The sequence below is a fragment of the Erythrolamprus reginae genome, chromosome 2 (assembly GCF_031021105.1).
Source record: "Erythrolamprus reginae isolate rEryReg1 chromosome 2, rEryReg1.hap1, whole genome shotgun sequence".
In the NCBI taxonomy this organism is placed as follows: Eukaryota; Metazoa; Chordata; class Lepidosauria; order Squamata; family Dipsadidae; genus Erythrolamprus; species Erythrolamprus reginae.
In genome coordinates, this window is record NC_091951.1 from 122,348,352 (window position 1) to 122,367,953 (window position 19,602).

Here is a 19,602-nt window from a genome sequence, read left to right on the forward strand (position 1 = left end):
TTTAGTTTTAGTAGTCTTATTCAATGAAAGTCTGAAAGGAAGGGAGAAGTTGAAAGTAAGCTTGGATCTAAGTAAGATTTTGCAATTATGTGATGTAAATTTACTAAAGTATATTAAGTATATACTTTGAGACATGCAATATGTATTAAAATCTTCAACATAGCAATTGATTGACTACAAGGATTGGATCCTGGTCTCCTTTGGAATGAGGACAGATTTTAGAAACCATCCCAATATGTACTTTTGTTGATAGAACAAAACTGATTACAGAGACTCGACTCAGAACTGTTGAACTTGAGAAAGAGAAGACCATGAGACTGCATTTAGTAGTCCAGTTGTCTGCTTTTACCGTAATTGTGTGATAAATCTTTTTCTGGATGGCTAAATACTAGTTGTGTGGCCTATCTCTTTAGCTTAAAATCTAAAATATCTGAAAGGGTCCCATAGATAAATATTTCCAATGTTTGCCTGACTCTCTAATGATTTCTCAGAGGCAAAGTCCACCAAACTACCTGAGACCCAAGAAAGTACTAGGGACAGATGGATTTAAAGAACAGATATGAGGCCAGGTATGGGTGAATATAGGGTTAAGTGGATTATCAAATCAGGCATGATGGTGAGCACTTTGATGGTGATGCTCAAAGTGCTAGGCATTCCAATCTTGGATTGGAAGATATTTTGGTAGATGACTTCAGATTGATTTTGAGTGCTAAGCAGCACATAAAGTACATCTTTAAAGATAGATGCTATTATTATTGATATGAGTTCACGAACAAACATCCAGAAGAAAAGTAAGATTCTTTCTTTTATTTTAAAATGTAATTAAATTATGTGGGCCCATGGGTGACTGTCCAACCCAGGGGTAGGCAAAGTTGGCTCTTCTATGACTTGTGGACTTCAACTCCCAGAATTGCTGAGCCAATCATGCTAGCTCAGGAATTCTGGGAGTTGAAGTCCACATGTCACAGAAGAGCCAACTTTGCCTACTCCTGGTCCAACCCTTGTTATCTATAGGGGAAATAAACAAGTCTACCGTATCTGGGCTGTAGAAACACACACACACAAAAACAAAAAACAAAAAAGCCCTCCAAAACCAAGCAGAGAAATGCAGAAGTGTTTTTGTTGCTATCTGATGGGTCATTTGGATTTTTACAGCCCAGATGTGGTAGCCTAAGAGGAGAGTACAAATGGAAAAATTGGGCAGTGAGGGTTTTTAGAAGCAGAAATGGTGGGATGCTAGTTGCTAAACTCTCCTGCTGCCTTAAGTGCAGTGACCCCATTGCCTTGAATGCATAGGACTAGTAAATGGGATTCCCTTCCCAAATACAAGCCAGTGATTCCAAATGAGCATTTACTGTACATGACCAAGATAATATTTCCACAAATAACCCCATTAAAATTGAATGTAACACCTTGCCACCTAGAAAAGAATTGCTGCATTCAGGTAGACCTTAATGCTGATTTCAGACCTATTCTTAACAAAATAAATTTGCATTTTTACTGTGCAGACTGGCTAATCGAGAGATATCCTCATTATGATTCTTGCAGCCGGTGAAGAAACCAACGAACGCGATGAGGGAAAACAAAACGCTTATTTCGTTAGTACATTAACTGCTGAATGAATTCAAGGATGAATTTTTGTGAAGCTGAAGTGTCTCTAAAGATGTTTGCTTCTTCTCAGATGCCATTGTTTCTTACCCTTCTATCCCAGTTCCTGAATTGGTATTAAGCAGCTGGTTAAATTAGTGTGGCATTCTTGGAAGAGTTTTTCGTTTGACATAACATACATTTCTAGCACACAGTTCTTCATGAACGATTTTCATCAGACTACAGCATTGGTCCTCACAAGCATTGTCAGCCACTCTCACTAGGCCTGATCATCCTTGATCCAACAGGCAGCAGTGGATTAATGTCAATTATATCTATCTGTTGTCCACCCAGTTTGAAACAAAAACAAGAGTCTTTTGTTCACATTGCAGCTGTCATTGTTCCTGAGTTTAAAAACAGAAAAAAAAGTGTCCCTGTATTAAGAAAGCCAATTTCCCCCCCAAATGGATATTATCATAATGGTCCTCTTAGAACTCTAAATACTTTGTCCCCTCAATTGTTGAAGACTTTCATGGGAAGTTGATGTTTTATGTTTAAAATAATCCCCCTGCACAGCAGGGATTGATAGTCTGTAGTCACTTTGGTTCCTTGCCTGACATACTTTTACTCAATCTGCTGAACGTAGCTTCTTGCTGATTTAAAAAAACAACAACCTAGAGATGTATGCTGCTGGGATATTCTCTTCTTTCTTGCAGAGTTTCCTTAAATGCAGCTGATATTGTATCTTTAGACAGGAACTGTCAAGTAACAAATCTTGAATAATGGCTTTAAACTGCATGGTGGGAGTGGTCTTGATTGCAGAGAGTTGCTTTGTTTTAAAGTTGTAAACAGTGGTGGGTTGGTTGTTTATTTCTTTTTTCCTTTTGTGGGTTTGGAAGCATCTGTCCTCTCAGGACCTTTGTGTATTGGTGATCAGTCTGGAAAATGACAAAAAAATTATATATATACATAGTTGAAGGAGTCTGCATTAGTGAAATTTAATTAAACATCTACTGCAAGATCCACAAATTCTAGAGTACCTTATATTGGATTAAAATATAAAGGATAGATTCTCATCTATATTTTAAAAACTGTTTATTGCATTACCAAACCTTTGCTCTTGAGAGCTCGAGGATACATGTCATGGCGTTTCTATCAAATTTATTGCTCCTATTATAAATAGTGATATGAGGTCAATACAAGGTCGATAGTAATATGAGCTATAAAGGTCACTCACTGAACTCTGTGATCGAGTATAATCCTGCATCGGGTTCTCAAGCTGCACAATTTATTATCATAACCATTATGTTACCCTGGAACCAAATATATAATACGTCAATGTTTTGACGTTTTGTAACCAACATAGATAACAGAATAAGAGTGTCAGACGAGACCTTGGAGATCTTTTAGTCCAACCTCCTGCTCAAGCAGGAGACCCTTCTTAAAAACCTCCAGTGATGGACCATCTACAACTTCTGAAGCAAGCTGTTCCGCTTATTAATTGTTATCGCTATCAGGAAATTTCTCCCTATTTCTAGGTCGGTTCTGGTTTTGATTAGTTCCCATCCATTGCTTCTTGTTCTGTCTTCAGGTGCTTTGGAGAATAGGCTGACACCCTGCCCCTGGCAGATCCCTGCAACCCATTCTTCATGTTTTCTCTTCCAGTCCCCTAATCATCTCTGCTGCTCTTCTCTGCATTCTTTCTAGAGTCTCAGCATCTTTTTTATATCAGGGTGACCAAAACTGAACTTAAAGTGTGATCTTACCAAGGCACAATGTAATCAGTTTAGATTAAATGAGAGTTGTTGCATCTTCTAAAAGTCATATAATGGTTCAAAAATTTTCTGCCTCAGTGGCCATCCAGACCCATTGGAATACACATATTGCATATAGGTTAATCAGACTCCTTTCATTTATGATTCCTAGCAATGGTATGTGGACACTGATTTGAGTGACATTAACATTGGGTTTTAATAAATGGTCTCCTTTCACATTGTGATTCCATGATAGTTAATACTATAATATATACATAATATTTGAGCTTATGTTCATATATTATATACCTGTCATTTTGGAAATTTGTTTTGCCAATATTTCTTCAGAAACAAGAATAACAGCAGGAGAACATGGGCGTCTTGACTTATTTGGAAGAGTGAAAAGTTCTCCGTTGGCTGAAATTGTTGCTGTGTGTTGTATATATACTGTATATACTTTTGATCTATTTTCTGGGGTTTATTTTGTTCAGAATATTTAACTTTTTATTATATTGGAATACATTCCTCCCATTCTTTGTACTTAAAAACTATATTATGACAATAAAGACTATATTATGACAATAAAGACTATATTATGACAATAAATATAGTTTTAGTATTAAAAACTATACTATGACAATAAATCATTACTACAAATTTGCAGTTTTGTATTTGAAAAAAACGAATCTTACAAATAACTATGAGGTTAAAATAAAAATATATGTACATACCAACACCAAATACATACACATTCAGACAGACAGACTTCACTGAGACAGAAAGCATTCCATTATGAATTACATTTAAAATAAATGATGCTTGGATTTTTAGGTATATATTTAAAAGTCTTATGTGTACACATAACACATATCTGAATTTTACTTAATAAACACATACCTGAATTTTACTTAATAGGTAGCTGAAATTTGCTTTGATAGCTTTTGCAGAACTTTTGCTTTCTGTGTAACATGTAAAAAGTAATAGACCATTGTGAAATATTTGACAGTTGCTCAATTTATTCTTCCATTATCATCTCTGATGTGAGTTCAGATATTCACATAATAACTATTCTACTTGGGAACTGAATTGTAAAAGAGTATTTTGGTGTCAAGAAAGAAAGAAAGAATCAGCCTTACCTTTCAAGAGGCACATTGACATCAAGGCCAAAGAATAAAGGCAAGAGAGAAGAACAAGAACAGAAACAGAAACTGCAAGAAAAAAATAGTTTTAAGAGGTTTTTATTATCATAGATATAGCATATATTTTGAAACAAATAAAATCCAATAGACCAGGGCTATCAAAATCCTGGCCCATGGGCTCAATATGTCAGGCTCTGGCCATGCCCATATCTGGTTTAGCAAGCGGGGGGAAGTCCCAATATATAATGTGATGCCGCTGTGATGATGTGAGTTTGCATTTAGTCTAAGAAATCATACAGCAATAAAATTTAAGGCTTCTATCTTATTAGCTAAGAGGATAATCAGAACTGCAGAAAAAACAATTGCTGCCAACCTGCCTTCCATTGAGGTCCTGTATACTGCACGAGTCAAAAAGAGGACGGGGAAAATATTTACTGACCCCTCGCATCCTGGACATAAACTATTTCAACTCCTAACCTCAAAATGTTGCTACAGAGCACTGCACACCAAGACAACTAGACACTAGAACAATTTTTCCCCCGAACGCCATCACTCTACTAAACAAATAATTCCGTCAACACTGTCAGACTTTTTATTAAATCTGCACTTCTATTCTACTGGTTTTTCTCATCATTCCTATCATCCTTTTCCTCCCACTTAGAACTGTATGACTGTAACTTGTTGCTTGTATCCTAATATTTTTATTAATATTGATTGTTTCTTATTTGACCCCTATGACAACCATTAAGTGTTGTACCACATAATTCTTGACAAATGTATCTTTTTCTTCTACCGTGTTTCCCCGATAGTAAGACCCCCCCGATTGTAAGACATATGGGGGGTTTCAGGGGGGTCGGCTTATATAAGCCATACCCCGAAAGTAAGACATATGTCTTACTTTCGGGGAAACACGGTAGATAAACGGTATTGCGGGGGGGGCCGATGACATTGCTTCCAAGCTCCCCGCGCGCCCCTCGCCTTCGCTTGCCGCGGCGCCACCGCCTCTTCCCCTGCCGAGGCTCAGCTGCAAGCGGCCAGCGAGGCCGATCGGCTCCAAGGCGAGCGGCCGGAGCTGCGCCCTCCTTCGCCCGCCTCCTTTCCGCTCGCCTCGGAGCCGAGCGGCCTCGCTGGCCGCTTACAGCTGAGCCTCGGCAGGGGAAGAGGCGGTGGCGCTGCGGCGAGCGAAGGCGAGGGGCGCGCAGGGAGCTGCCGGAAAGGAGGCTGGTGAAGGAGGGCGCAGCTCCGACCGCTCGCCTCGGAGCCGATCGGCCTCGCTGGCCGCTTCCCCTGCCGAGGCTCAGCTGCAAGCGGCCAGCGAGGCTGCTCGGCTCCGAGGCGAGCGGCCGGAGCTGCGCCCTCCTTCGCCCGCCTCCTTTCCGCTCGCCTCGGAGCCGCTCGGCCTCGCTGGCCGCTTGCAGCTGAGCCTCGGCAGGGGAAGAGGCGGTGGCGCCGTGGCGAGCGAAGGCGAGGGGCGCGCAGGGAGCTGCCGGAAAGGAGGCGGGCGAAGGAGGGCACAGCGGCGGCCGCTCACCCTTTTTGACTGCCCATCCACCCCTTGACCTGCCTTTAGCCAGCCAGCCGAGCGTCCGTGTCGCCGCGGAGTTGGCCTCCCCTGCCGAGAAACATTGCCGGGAGCGGCGAGGGGATGCTCCTCGCAACCCGCCGAATGTCGAGGTCGGCGCCCGCCTCCTTTCCGGCAGCTCCCCGCGCCCGAAGACGAGCCGGCCCCGGTGCCCGGGACAATGTAAGACATACCCCCAAAGTAAGACACAGTGGGGCTTTTGGGGGTAAAAAGATAGTAAGACACTGCCTTACTATCGGGGAAACATGGTACATACACTGAGAGCATATAGAATAGAATAGAATTTTTATTGCACCAAGACAAATTCCTTGTGTGTCCAATCACACTTGGCCAATAAAATTCTATTCTATTCTGCTCTGCTCTGCTCTGCTCTGCTGTGCTCTGCTCTACTCTATTCTAATCTCCTTAATATCAATCTAATATTAATGGCCTCAGTTTTGGTAATATCATCTGATCCACAGGTGGGTGTTTTCTCCATAGAGGAATTCCAAGTCACTTCATTGGAAGGACTCAACCCACTAGATGTCCTTAAATTTGTTTCCTAAATTTCATTGAAACTTCCCTTTTGATTTCATTACTAATTTAGGGTGAATTGTTTACACTTTGACAACCAAACATGTTTAACAAGAAAACCTAGCAAAATGATAGCGTTATGAGTAAGCTTTTGTGTTATGAACAACAGCGTTTCATGTTTAATCACTATGTACAAGTATTTAGTTTTCACCTGGTAACCATATCCATAAAATCTAATATAAATGAACTATTTTGATTTTTGTTTTAAACTAAGATAAAGTATTAGTTGGCTAAAATCCTTTGCATTTATTGACTAATTTTAACTTAGTAAAGGAGAAAACAGTCTGTTCAATAAAAAGAAATTGAAAAAAGAATATAATACCACTATAGTATAATACTATTTTAAATTGATTATTCTTATCATATTAAAATTGATATAATGGTAAATGGTGGAATAATGGGTAAAATCTGATTTGTGTAATTTTCTTATTATTACAGTACGGTTCTAAAGGGAATCTGAAGGGAATCTCTTAATCTGAGGAGACAGATTAGATAGTAATTCTTGTATCATTAGAAGAAAAACGACACCCAACAGTCCCATTAAAAACCCTTTCTGGTTACCGGGGCACATAATTTGCCCTGCTTGTGTTCTTCCAAACATCATCAAAAGCTCCCCATAGTATCTCTGAAAATGGTGGTAGAGTATTGGTGAAGGGAAAGTTTTGCCTTGTTCTAATAGAATGAATTGCATCCAGCCACCCATCCACTCACCCATCCATCCATCCATCCATCCATCCATCCATCCATCCATCCATCCATCCAAGTACCTACAAAACCCTCCTGGATTAGAATATGTAAGAAGAAAATAAAAATCACTGGAGTTTATTCTTAGTACTATAGTAATATAGCATTTTCCAACCAGATCCCTTCCAATTATTTCAGACTCCTATAATCTACAGCTAGCAAGATATGACAATGGAAATTACTGGAATTGAATAGTAAAGGTCTGATTCAAGGGCAGTTGACTAAAAACTGGCTACGCTAAAATAACTAGTTGGAGTTCCTAGAATTATAAAATAGGAAATTCTTTAAAATATTGATTTTTTTAAAAAGATATGTAAAACAACTAACCTTTTCCTCCAGATCCTTTATCTGCCTCTTCTGGATGTCTGTTTTATCTTCTAAATCTCGGATCCTCTAGAAACAAATTGAATATATACATGAATAATCAAATTAAAAAATGTCTTATAAAGTCTGCCAAAGAAAATTAATTTAAAAATTCTAAACTAAAATTCATACAAATGAATGATAAGTGTCACTCTAATTGCATGGGTTTTAGTCTTTTCCATGTTGAGGAACAAACTTGGTTTCATAATGAAGTGAAAGGATTACATTTTAACATGGGGGGCGGCGGAATGTGGCCTGATAAAAACTAATAATTTAAATTTGATTAAAATTTATATTTACATGTTGATTGCTCTCTAATATGATCATCAATCTTTAATAATTATTTAATCATTTCTCTCACATTTTCATCTCAACAATAAATGCCATGAAACCCATATATAAACTGAACCTCCCTAATATTTTTCTATACAGTGAGCCTCACCTGATGTGCCTGTTGAAGCAATTCCATTCTCTCTTGGAGGATCTGACAGTCATATTCTCTGCTTTTTCTCAGCATTTGCCTTCTCAGTTTCTCTACAGCAGTTCGAAGTTCTTCCTGCTGCTTTTCACTCAACAGTTCTCCAAACTTTATCACTGTTTCTTGTTGCAAAGCATTGTAAAGGGTAGCCTCAAGTTCCTGGATTCTCTAAGCAATAGCATAAAAAATATTGGAAAGGGATACAATTTGGTCAAAACCATCTGTTTGTCTCTATGCATACTGTACTTTAAATCAGTAGAACCAATTGGAATTAATAGATAATAAGTATACTATGTATTTCTCAGAGGATAATCAGAACTGCAGAAAAAACAATTGCTGCCAATCTGCCTCCTATTGAGAGCCTATATACTGCACTTGTCAAAAAGAGGGCTGTGAAAATATTTACTGACCCCTCACATCCTGGACATAAACTGTTTCAACTCCTACCCTCAGAGCACTGCACACCAAGACAACTAGACACAAGGACAGTTTTTTCCCAAACACCATCACTCTACTAAACAAATAATTCCCTCAACACTGTCAAACTTTTTACTAAGTCTGCACTTCTATTTCTACTAATTTTTTCTCATCCTTCCTATTACCCATTTCCTCCCACTTAGGACTGTATGACTTTAACTTTTTTATTTATTTATTTATTGTTAGAGTTGAAAGGGACCATGAAGGCCATCGAGTTCAACCCCCTGCCCAAGCAGGAACCCTATAGTACACCAGTCAAGTGGCAGTTCAATCTTCTCTTAAAAATGTCCAGAGTGTTGGAGTTCACAACGTCCGCTGGTAGGTTGTTCCATTGGTTGATCACTCTGACTGTCAGGAAGTTCCTCCTTATCTCCATGTTGAATCTCTCCTTGGTCAGCTTCCAGTGGTTGTTCCTCGTCCGGCCCTCTGGTGCCCTGAAGAATAAAGTGATCCCCTCCTCTCTGTGACATCTCCTCGTATACTTGTAGACTGCTATCATGTCCGCTCTGGCCCTCCTTTTCTCTAGGCTATCCATACCCAGTTCCCTCAGTCTCTCTTCGTAAGTCTTGGTTTCCAATCCCTTAATCATCTTGGTTGCTCTTTTTTGCACCTTCTCCAGAGGTTCAATGTCTCTTTTGAAGTGTGGTGACCAGAACTGAATACAGTACTCCAGGTGTGGTCGGACCAAGGCGTAGTAGAGTGGTATTAAGACGTCCCTGGTCTTGGAGTGTATTCCCCTGTTGATGCAGCTTAGGATTGTTGCTTGTATCCTAAGATTTGTATTAATATTGATTGTTTCCTCTTTGCTTATTTGACCCCTATGACAATCATTGTTGTACCTCATGATTCTTGGCAAATCTATATTTTCTTTTATGTACACTGAGAGCATATGCACCAAAGACAAATTCCTTGTGTGTCCAATCACACTTGGCCAATAAAGAATTCTATTCTCTAACGCAGAGTACTACATTCAGTGCCTCAAATCTGATGATTCCTAATAGCTTCATATGCCATCTGAAGATAAACTTTTTTTTTTACTCCCACTAGCTATCCTTCCTTCTTTTCAGGACATACCGTAGGTTTTCCCATGCATTCTGATGGCAAAGACACCTCTGTGTGGACAATGCTCCACTCTTTTGAAGTTAACCCGTAAAGTGCTATGCCTTTGGAGTAGAAATTCAGATATTCACTGGAGCCCTTACGTATGTAAGGAGAACGCAAAAGTAGACTGACACGTTATTTCATAGCAAGTTCTCTCTCTCTCTCTCTTCCTTTTTATGGCCCTGTAATACCTTCTATCGAGATGGGATCAGGGTAACTGGATAAAGCTGAGTGTTTACCAGCCTGATGCCCTTCCTGATACCTACATGTAGTTCACAGCATATTTTTTTTCCTGGCACCTTGATATAGAAACATCTACTGCTATTTTGGATTGAACTCTCAGTGTGATGAGACCTTCTTCAACGTGTGTATCTATCTTTCTCCCTCTGTCATCTAAAAATCACATTAATTTGGAGTTTACTTTGCAGTTTACTTTAACTAAACTTATGTGAGAACATACTGTAAGCCTGTGTATTTATCAGTGGCGTGCAACAAACTTGCATTCTGAAATGTACTTTTGTTTCCATCCTTAGCTTTCAAATTACCATATAGGCTTGATCAAGAGCTTGTTTCCTGTAGTCCAGTTCTTCTTCCAGGTAACCTTTTATTTTACAGAATTGCTCCTATATGGAATGACAGATGGGAAAAAAATCATTACATTTATTATTCTGGAAATAAGAAAATATATACAGATAGTCCTTGACCGCAATTGAGCTCAAATTTCCATTGCTAACCCAGGCAGTTATTAAGTGAGTTTTGCCCCATTTTACAACTATTTTTGCCGCAATTGTTAAGTGATTCAGTGCAGTTGTTAACTGAATCAAGTAGTGATTAAGTGAATCTGGCTCCCCCCCCCCCCCCCCATTGACTCTGCTTGTTGGAATCCAGCTGGGAAGGTTACACACGGTCATCACTTGACTCAGGGACACTGCGACTACAAATATATGCCAATTGGCAAGGGCCAGATTTTGGATCACATGACTATGGGGATGCTACAATTAAGAGCTGGTGTGGCGCAGCAGGTAGAGTGCTGTACTGCAGGCCACTGAAGCTGCCTCTAGATCTGTAGGTCAGCAGTTTAAATATTATCACCGGTTCAAGGTTGACTCAGCCTTCCATCCTTCTGATGTGGGTAAAATGAGGATCCAGATTGTGGGGGCAATATATTGGCTCTGTTAGAAAGTGCTATTGCTAACATGTTGTAAGTCGTCCTGAGTCTGAGAAGGGTGGCATAAAAATCAAATAAATAAATAAATGAATGAATGAATGAATGAATGAATGAATAAATAAATAAATAAATGCTCATAAGTGGAAAACAGACATAAGTCACTTATTTCAATGCCTTTGTAACTCCAAACTACAAACAAATAGTTGTAACTCAAAGACTACCTATAATAATACTTGGGCAAAAACAAAGCAAATTCCGGCAGGCAACTAACAAACATGGGATAAAGTGAAAACTGCCTCCACCCCCAAAAGTTTTTCTTTCCTACCATGTCACTTTCCAATTCCATCATCTTCTGGTGCAGAGCTGCTTCAGCCCCCTCAATCTGCTGTATCCACTAAGGGAGGGGAGAAAAAAGAATTAAGTCTGCATTCCAATTCCACTTTCAGGATTATAATAAAAGTGGTGTCTTTCCATTTCACCAAACTATAAAGTCAGAGCGTAGAATTTTGACTGCAGTTGCTTCCAGCCGCTTGCTATCAGCTAATCATCAAGAAACAAGAGGAATGAGAAATTAAACCTGGCTACATTCTCTGACCTGCAATTGACACATAGAGCCATGGAGGCACAGTGATTGGAATGCTGGCTACTTCTGCTGCCTGCCAACTGTCTGCAATTTGGCCATTTGAATCTCACAGGCTCAAGGTTTGTTTGTTTGAACATGTACAAGATAACAGGTGTACTCAGGTGAATTCTTAATGCCTTTTTAGCAATGCAGTGAGCTCTGGGGCTTCTATTGTTTGAGATGATACTCCTAGGTCCTTGACAGAGTGAGGATCATCTATGAGGTTGTATCCGCCCAGCTTGTATTTGGTGTTCTGATTTTTGTTGTCAATGTATAAGACAGAGCATTCATTGGTTGAGATTCGAAGCTGTCAATTGTTCAACCATTCTGACACATAGTCAAGGTTGCTTTGTAAGGCAGCAGTATTGTCAGGGGTGTTAAATAGTTTTACATCATTAGCGAAGGGGACACAGCTGCTTGTAATATGATCGCAAAGGTTATTTATGTAAAGCAGAAAGACTGTGGGTCCTAATAGGCTGCCTTGGGGGACACTATGGTTAACTGGTGCAGGGTTTGATGGAACCCTCCCTGTTTTGATTGCTTGTTGCCTGTTTGACAGGAACACAGCTATCCATTTGTGCAGGGATCCAGAAATACTGTTAAGAACTTAGTTTTAACAGTAGTTAAACTTTTCTATTCATATTAAATAATATACAAGAGATACAAAATACATTTTAAAATACCTTTTCTGCCAGAGATAAGACAGTACTGGCTTGAATTATAGCCACTTGTTCTTCATTTCTCAAATTCTGAAAATTCAAGAGGCAGAAAATCAAATTAAGAAAGCAGCAATAATTTTTCATACTAACATCTGGTCAATGTCACCAAGTTTTGCTGTGCATCTTTTCTTAATGATTTTGATAAAGTGCAAAACTCCTAGTCTTCCACATTTATTTAGACAGGAATTCCCAACGAGCAACCTATGAACAATCCCCAAATTTCATTTTTGACCCTCTAAAAAATCATTGAAATATCTGCTGCTGTTTGACATGTAGTTAAGCCATAGAATAAGTCCATTAAATTTTGAATGTATATAACACTCATAAAAAAAATAATTGTAAAAAAAAGCATAAAGAAAACGCAAGTCAAAACTCTCAGTTATTATGGTTTTAAAGTTATTCCTGCAGCCCTTGTAACCCAAAATTGCCGATGTTTATTGTAAAAATATAAATATCTATCACAGTTGAGGTACTGCTTAAATGGAAGAAACAGCTCTTTGTTTATTAAGAGCTGGGAAAATATTTTCTATCCAAATGAATGGAAAAGCGGCTATAGTGTTTGTACATATATTTTACCATGAAGTTAGGAATGTTTAAAAATAATAACCAACCATAAAAGTTTGAGCTTCAGGAAAAAAGTAAAATCCCAATTATTTGACTTCCTAAATAAAGTATCATCCATCTAAACTATTAATATATGTGATCACCTAGAAAAAATTAGAACAACATTCATTGGAATTGGTCTTTCTCAACTTAGTGTCTTCTAGATACAAGTAAATAGCATATTGGACAAATTGATTCCAGTCTATTCTAGTCTGAGACCTTCGGATATTCTTATTTTAAAAGTTTTGCAAATGCAACAGAATTTATTTTATTATTTATTTATTATTTAGATTTGTATGCCGCCCCTCTCCGCAGACTTGGGGCGGCTCACAACAGAATACAACAATTCATGACAAATCTAAATAAAAGTTTAAAATATTTTAAAAAACCCATTTACTAAGCAAACATACATACAAACATACCATGCATAAATTGTATATGCCCGGGGGAGATGTCTCAGTTCCCCCATGCCTGATGACAAAGGTGGGTTTTAAGGAGCTTACGAAAGGCAAGGAGAGTAGGGGCAGTTCTAATCTCTGGGGGGAGTTGGTTCCAGAGAGTTGGGGCCGCCACAGAGAAGGCTCTTCCCCTGGGGCCCGCCAACCGACATTGTTTAGTTGACGGGACCCGGAGAAGGCCCACTCTGTGAATACTATCTTAGTAGGCCATTAAGATAAAGAAACAAATCCAGTACATCATTTTACAATATTATTTTACAAATAATAACAGCAGCAAGAATAATATGTACTCAATACTGGAAACCTAAAAGTACACCAAGTAATGAAAGTATTATACATAAAATACTCAAATGGCAGAGATGTACAGGCTCACTTTGGAAATGAAAGGCAAGAGGAACCAGAATTTTATGAGGTGTGGAATAGGTGGTATAATTGGTTAGAGCAGAAAAATAAAGGTGTATAGAAATAAATGTAAATAATGGTGTGATATATATATGACACAGTACTGTTAAAAAGTTTATTGATTTGTATATTGAAAAATGAATAAATAAACAAAACAAAAAAATAATCTGACAGAGAAAAAAAGAGGTAATTCAAACAGGTAACACTTTTTATTTGTAAAAATAGGGAATAATGGAAAGGGAAGGAATAATGAATGAAATTCATTTATCTTGATTGACCTTTTATTCTGCAATACTACACATTTTCTAGAAGGTGCTATGCACCTGTTTGTTAGTTATCCATATCACTTACCCCATTGTCGCCCAAGATGTCCAACTGCTTTATAAGATCTGGAATGCTAACATCCTATAAAACAGATGATAAAATTCAGAACAGAAGAACAAAAGATTTTCATAAGCAGTATCTACTTTATGATATGGATTTGATGATCTACAAATGACTTAGCATTTCTTAAGTAAAGGAGCAAAAAAGCCCCCAAAGCAGTGTGGAAAGGGGTGGAAAACTTTAATTTACACAGGGTAGTAGCAGAAGAAAAAAACCGAAGAAATAATTATTTATGTGACAGGCCTAGTGTATAGAAAATCTAATGTTGAGGAGGAAGAAAAATAGCTAGACTGATTCTTAAACATTTCTTTACAATTTTAAGACTTGTACAAAAGCATCTAACTCATTCATGTCATCTAAAATTCAGTCTACCCTCTGTCGGTAATCAAATTTTCCACTCTGAATATTAATCAGAATTATAGCATGACTCTGTATTCTCTATTGGTACTTTTACTTCAAGGTATATTATATACTTCCATTTTCTATGGAACATTACAATCTTTTATAGATTTTGTAGATTTGCTTAGAAGGCCTTTTGAATTCAACAATGCACAGAGTACAATATCAGTAGGTGTAAATTCTTAAACTGCTTCAAATTCTTGCACATACACAATAAATCATGAATGGATTATTTACAGTAAAACTGTCAGCAATAAATTTAGAATGTTCAAAATTACAGGCTCTACATCCTTTGTTAACAAAACATTACCTGCTCTTCAATGTACAATAGAAGAAGGATCACAACCCATTTTCTATACTTTTAAGAATCTTCTATGCATGGAATTTAATTTTTAACTTGAGTAGCAAATTGTAGATTACATACACAAGCTTCTATAAACATTATAGAAATGTTTATAGAAAGAAGAGTCCTCCATTCCTCTGCTCGAAACAGAATATCTTATTCCAACGGACTTGAAATTTTGGGCTTAGACAATTTAGAACTATGTCGACTTTGATCTGATCTAAATGTAGTTCAGAAAATCATCTGCCACAATGTCATACCTGTCAATGACTACTTCAGCTTCAACCACAATAATACATGAGCATACAATAGATACAAACTTAATGTAAACTGCTCCAAACTTGATTGCAGAAAAGGGACCGTTGGCCACCTTTAGGCCGGTGGCATTTGTGGTGGTGGCAGGAGCACAACGGAGTCTGGCGGCATTGTATGGGCAATGGGGGGGGTGTAGGAGGCACGCGCTCATGACGTGCCCCCCTACCCTTCCCAGCATGCCCCGCACACGTCGCTAGGCATGACGTGCTTCCGGGAGGCAAGTGGCATCCCCAGTATAAAAGGGGTGGAGCGCCACTCACCTCCTCTTTCTCTGTTGCCACCGGCCTGACTTGTAGGCACTCACCCGCCCTCTCTTTACGCAGTGCAACTGTTGGTTGCGTATCGCGGCTAAGTAGGAATTTTTGGCGGCTGTAACGCTTTAGTTTTCAACCATTTTTTCGCCTACTCCACACTGGTAGTTGGTAAGGGGTCGGTTAGGGGGTGTTCAGCAATTTTATCCTATAAGATTAGGTCAATTTGGTCAGCAATTTTCTTCTGCTTATCTTTTATCCCTTTGGTCACAGGGAGGCGGTAAGGGTGGAAAATTGGAATTAACAGCAACTGTGTGATCTCCTTTTGGCTCCTTTTGGAAGGTGATGGGCCGCTTCCCGCTATGGTTATAAGGCTAGGTCGGCCCGGATATGGAGGCAAGATGCCCTTGGGGCTCACTCACTGCATGCCCAGAGACGATTGACTGGGTGGGTGAGCCTCCCCACATGCATGTGCTTGGCATGGAGCAAGAGAGGGTCAAGTTCAAGTCCAAGTTCAAGGGGACCCTCCCTTGCTCAGCAGTGGGCTTTCGCCCTAGAATTGCTCAGAAAAGTTTTGAATGGTAGTTCCACCCCCTTTCTTTTTACCTCTGCCTGAGAAAGCCGAGCTGACAACCAAACATCTACCTGCACTTAGTGGCAGAAGCTGCTAGGAACATGCTTCCTTGTCTCTTCCAAAGTGCACCTCTCTCTCTCTCTCTCTCTTGGCAGGGGGAGGAAGAGTGCACGTAAGACACAGCATTAGGAGAAGGAACCTTTTGGCTACAGGCTACATGCAAGAAATCTTCAAAACTCTGCCAGAAATGAATCTTTGTGAGGTTCATTGCACCGGCATAGCCTCTTAGGGTAAAACGTGAAAAAGATTTCTTTAAATCAGGAATACCATGTTGGGGTATACCATATTTTGTGGTTCAAAAAATATAAAGCCCTGTCTTATTTTGGGGAAAACATGATACATGTTTGACAAACAAACAAATAAAATAAATAAATTGTCTTGAATGTTTGTAGGCAAAGGACAGAACTGATCTCCTATTCCCTTTCCCTCCATTTTTTTTGAAAACCACCAACACATATGATGTCACATACTAAAAAAACATAATTATTATGAGTGCCCTCATGATAACATACCTTGACACCTTCTTTCATACAGTAGATTTGTAGAGCACTTACACCATCAGAGAATGGATGGATTTGTAGATTAAAAGGCGGAGATCTTCTTTCTCTTTCCTTAAAACAAAAGAGAAGGTAAAACATTTAATACTTTCTTTTTGTTTGATTTTTCCTTCCTGAAACGTATTTTGCTTTTGGAGCAAAACCTAGTTGATTCAGAAAGAATATTCTTTTGGTTAAAATTTCTGCCATACTTAAGGCAGAAATTGTTTAGGATAAGTTGCACTGTATAGTTACACTTTGTAACTGAAAAGAATATTGTTTTAAGATTGGCTATCTCTATTCTGTTTGTTGCAGTTCTCAGAACCTTTCAAGGTTGTGAGTTTGACCTGGTTGTTTTTGATGTTTTTTTCCTCAGAACAAAACATCTGAGGTTTTACTCTGAGCTCAGGATAAACTAGGGGACTTAGTTCCATTTTCCTTTAGCATTGGCATACCCCGGTTGGGTTGTCTTTCTTTAAATTCAGAATGGGAGATATATTTGCCTATGAATGATCAATATTTTTCAATTTCCATTGTCCCAAGGCACAACGTTTGAAATATTTTTGGTTCCAAGGTAGAGCTATTTATTTCTCACCTTTGGGGAAAAATTTCCCCATGATCTTCACATTACTGTTTTGTGAATAGACTTACATAATTTATTAAATCTGTATGTATACCATCCCCATTCCCACCAAATACTTAAGGATGCTTAAAAGCATTCCTTTTATCTCCAAATAATAATCCAAATTTAAAAACTGCGACTGTCTAAAAATCACCCAAGTTTCTCCATGCTTAGGGGTAAATTGAACTTGAGTATTCCTTGTCCAATCCAATTTTAAGCACTATACAACATGGTTAAAATGTATTTGAATACAGTATTAGTTGCTCGGGTTGGTAGTTAGGCTGTTGGTTTGTGCTCTGAATATATATTATACTTAATTATAGTCCAGCAACTACAGCCAGCCAATCAAACAGTTCTAAAACAAAGCACAACTTAGAAATAACTGAACAAACAACATTCAGACTACTTACATAAAAAAGACTTGTGTTAAAGACCTTTGTTCTGACATATGAGTACTACTAAAAATGTACTGACAATGTCTCCTTGAATGGTGACAAAACATTTGCAATCAAATTGCGTAGCTTGGAGCTCAACAGCCTAACAATACAACATGGCTTATAACATTAGGTTTCATTGAGGCAGTTTTGAGCACCAAGTGCCTATGACTTGTTCTGAATCCAAATTTCTCAGGCAAAAAGATAAAAATTTCAATTTTCTTATCCTTTCATATAACTGAATCTTTTTGTTTTTTAAAAAATAAGAAATTAACTTAATTTATAAATATAAAATGCATGGAGAGCAGGTTAATTTATATGAAAGAAAATATTTGGAATAACATATGATTGCAGTAATATTTTGTCCTTTAAGATGTCCTGCAGAGTCAAATTAGTAAGTTCTTACCTCAAGTTCTAGATTTCGAAATTCCAAGAGTTCATTCTGATCTCTGGCATCTTGCAGCTCCTGTTGCAGTCGATTGTTCTCTACTTCCAATTTTTCTATCTAGAAAAAGATCTAAATATATAATTTGTGGAAATGATTCCAAGACATACTTATTTAGACATTTATGACCACTGCTGTTTTTGCTCCCTCCTACAAGGCTCAATCACCGAGGAAGCAAGCTATTCAGTTATTTTAATATTATTGTCAGCTTTTTTGTGGGAAGCATAATACTGTATCTATAAATGTCATAATTCATATGCTAAAGGAATAATTATCTTATTATGGAAAGAATACATCAAAAACAACTTGGCAAATAACAAAAGGATTCATATTTGCTGATTCAGAACTTTGGAAATTTATTGATTACCTGTGGTTGAGATAGTAAACTTTTATAGGATAATTTTGCATATTATTTTTGATGATTCTGCACCTTTATTTTTAAATTTTACATTATTAATTACACTTATATTTATACTATAAGGGTTAGCATTCAAGAAAAATGAGTAGTCTGAAAGACCCTTGTGCAAAAATACAAAAAAATACTAACACAAGATACTTTCAATCATACGGTGCAATAAAAATCTGAATTATTATTTAGAACTGATTATTTATTCAACTCCTAAATGTTGTAATTAATAGACTGTTGCCTAGAACAGATCTTATAAAATAAATGGGAGAAGTTACATAAAAACATAAGACAAGCCATGCTGAATCAGGCCAAAGAAGCCCATTGAGTACAGCATTCTGTGTCACATAGTGGCCCACAAATTGTACATGGGGATCTTGAGCAGAAAGAGAAGGCAAACCCCTCCCTTTCCCTTGACCCCCAACAAATGGTACCTGCCTGCCTCAACCAACATAGCGCATTTGGACATCTGTTTCAATAACCACTGATGCACTTGATATCCATGAATCTGTCTAATCCTACCTTGAAGCTATCCAAGCTGACAGCTGTCACGACCTTTTCTAGAAGTTAATTCCATAAACCAATGGCCCTCTGGGTGAAGAAATGTTTCCCTTTATTTGTCCTCACTTTACCTATGAGCTTTAGGGAGTGCCCCCTCGTCCTAGTATTGTGTGATAGAGAAAATATTTTTTCTCTATCCACTTTTTCTACCCCATGCATGATTTTATACACTTTGATCAAGTCACCTCTTAAATGCTATCTTTCAAGGCCGAAGAGACCGAGGCATTGGATTTGCAGCTGGCTGAAGTGTAGACATCAGAGAGTTATTGTTAACGGCGAGTATTCTGAGCAGAGTCAGGTTACAAGCGGTGTGCCACAAGGGTCTGTTCTGGGTCCTATTCTTTTTAATATGTTTGTGACATAGGGGAAGGTTTGGTAGGGAAGGTTTGCCTATTTGCCGATGACTCTAAAGTGTGCAATAGGGTTGATATTCCTGGAGGCGTCTGTAATATGGTAAATGATTTAGCTTTACTAGATAAATGGTCAAAGCAATGGAAACTGC

The 19,602-nt window shown here is 38.3% G+C and overlaps 1 protein-coding gene across 4 annotated transcripts in view; it reads right to left on the minus strand.

Annotated features, from left to right (window-relative positions):
- Positions 1-1,575: 1,575 nt before the first annotated feature.
- Positions 1,576-19,602, minus strand: part of JAKMIP2 (janus kinase and microtubule interacting protein 2) — a 131,708-nt gene continuing 113,681 nt past the window's right edge. For 2 of the 4 annotated variants that reach the window (XM_070739387.1, XM_070739386.1), the window contains exons 13-21: positions 18,095-18,193; positions 16,609-16,707; positions 14,122-14,175; positions 12,272-12,337; positions 11,292-11,360; positions 10,344-10,421; positions 8,185-8,388; positions 7,707-7,772; positions 1,576-2,525 (exon numbers count right to left, since the gene is read on the minus strand). In XM_070739387.1, the coding sequence (XP_070595488.1) occupies positions 2,424-2,525; positions 7,707-7,772; positions 8,185-8,388; positions 10,344-10,421; positions 11,292-11,360; positions 12,272-12,337; positions 14,122-14,175; positions 16,609-16,707; positions 18,095-18,193 (837 nt within the window). In that variant the 3' untranslated portion in view covers positions 1,576-2,423. Of the gene's footprint in view, positions 2,526-4,238; positions 4,301-4,477; positions 4,550-7,706; positions 7,773-8,184; positions 8,389-10,343; positions 10,422-11,291; positions 11,361-12,271; positions 12,338-14,121; positions 14,176-16,608; positions 16,708-18,094; positions 18,194-19,602 lie in introns of all 4 variants that reach the window. The other 2 variants (XM_070739388.1, XM_070739389.1) reach the window with 2 other exon arrangements.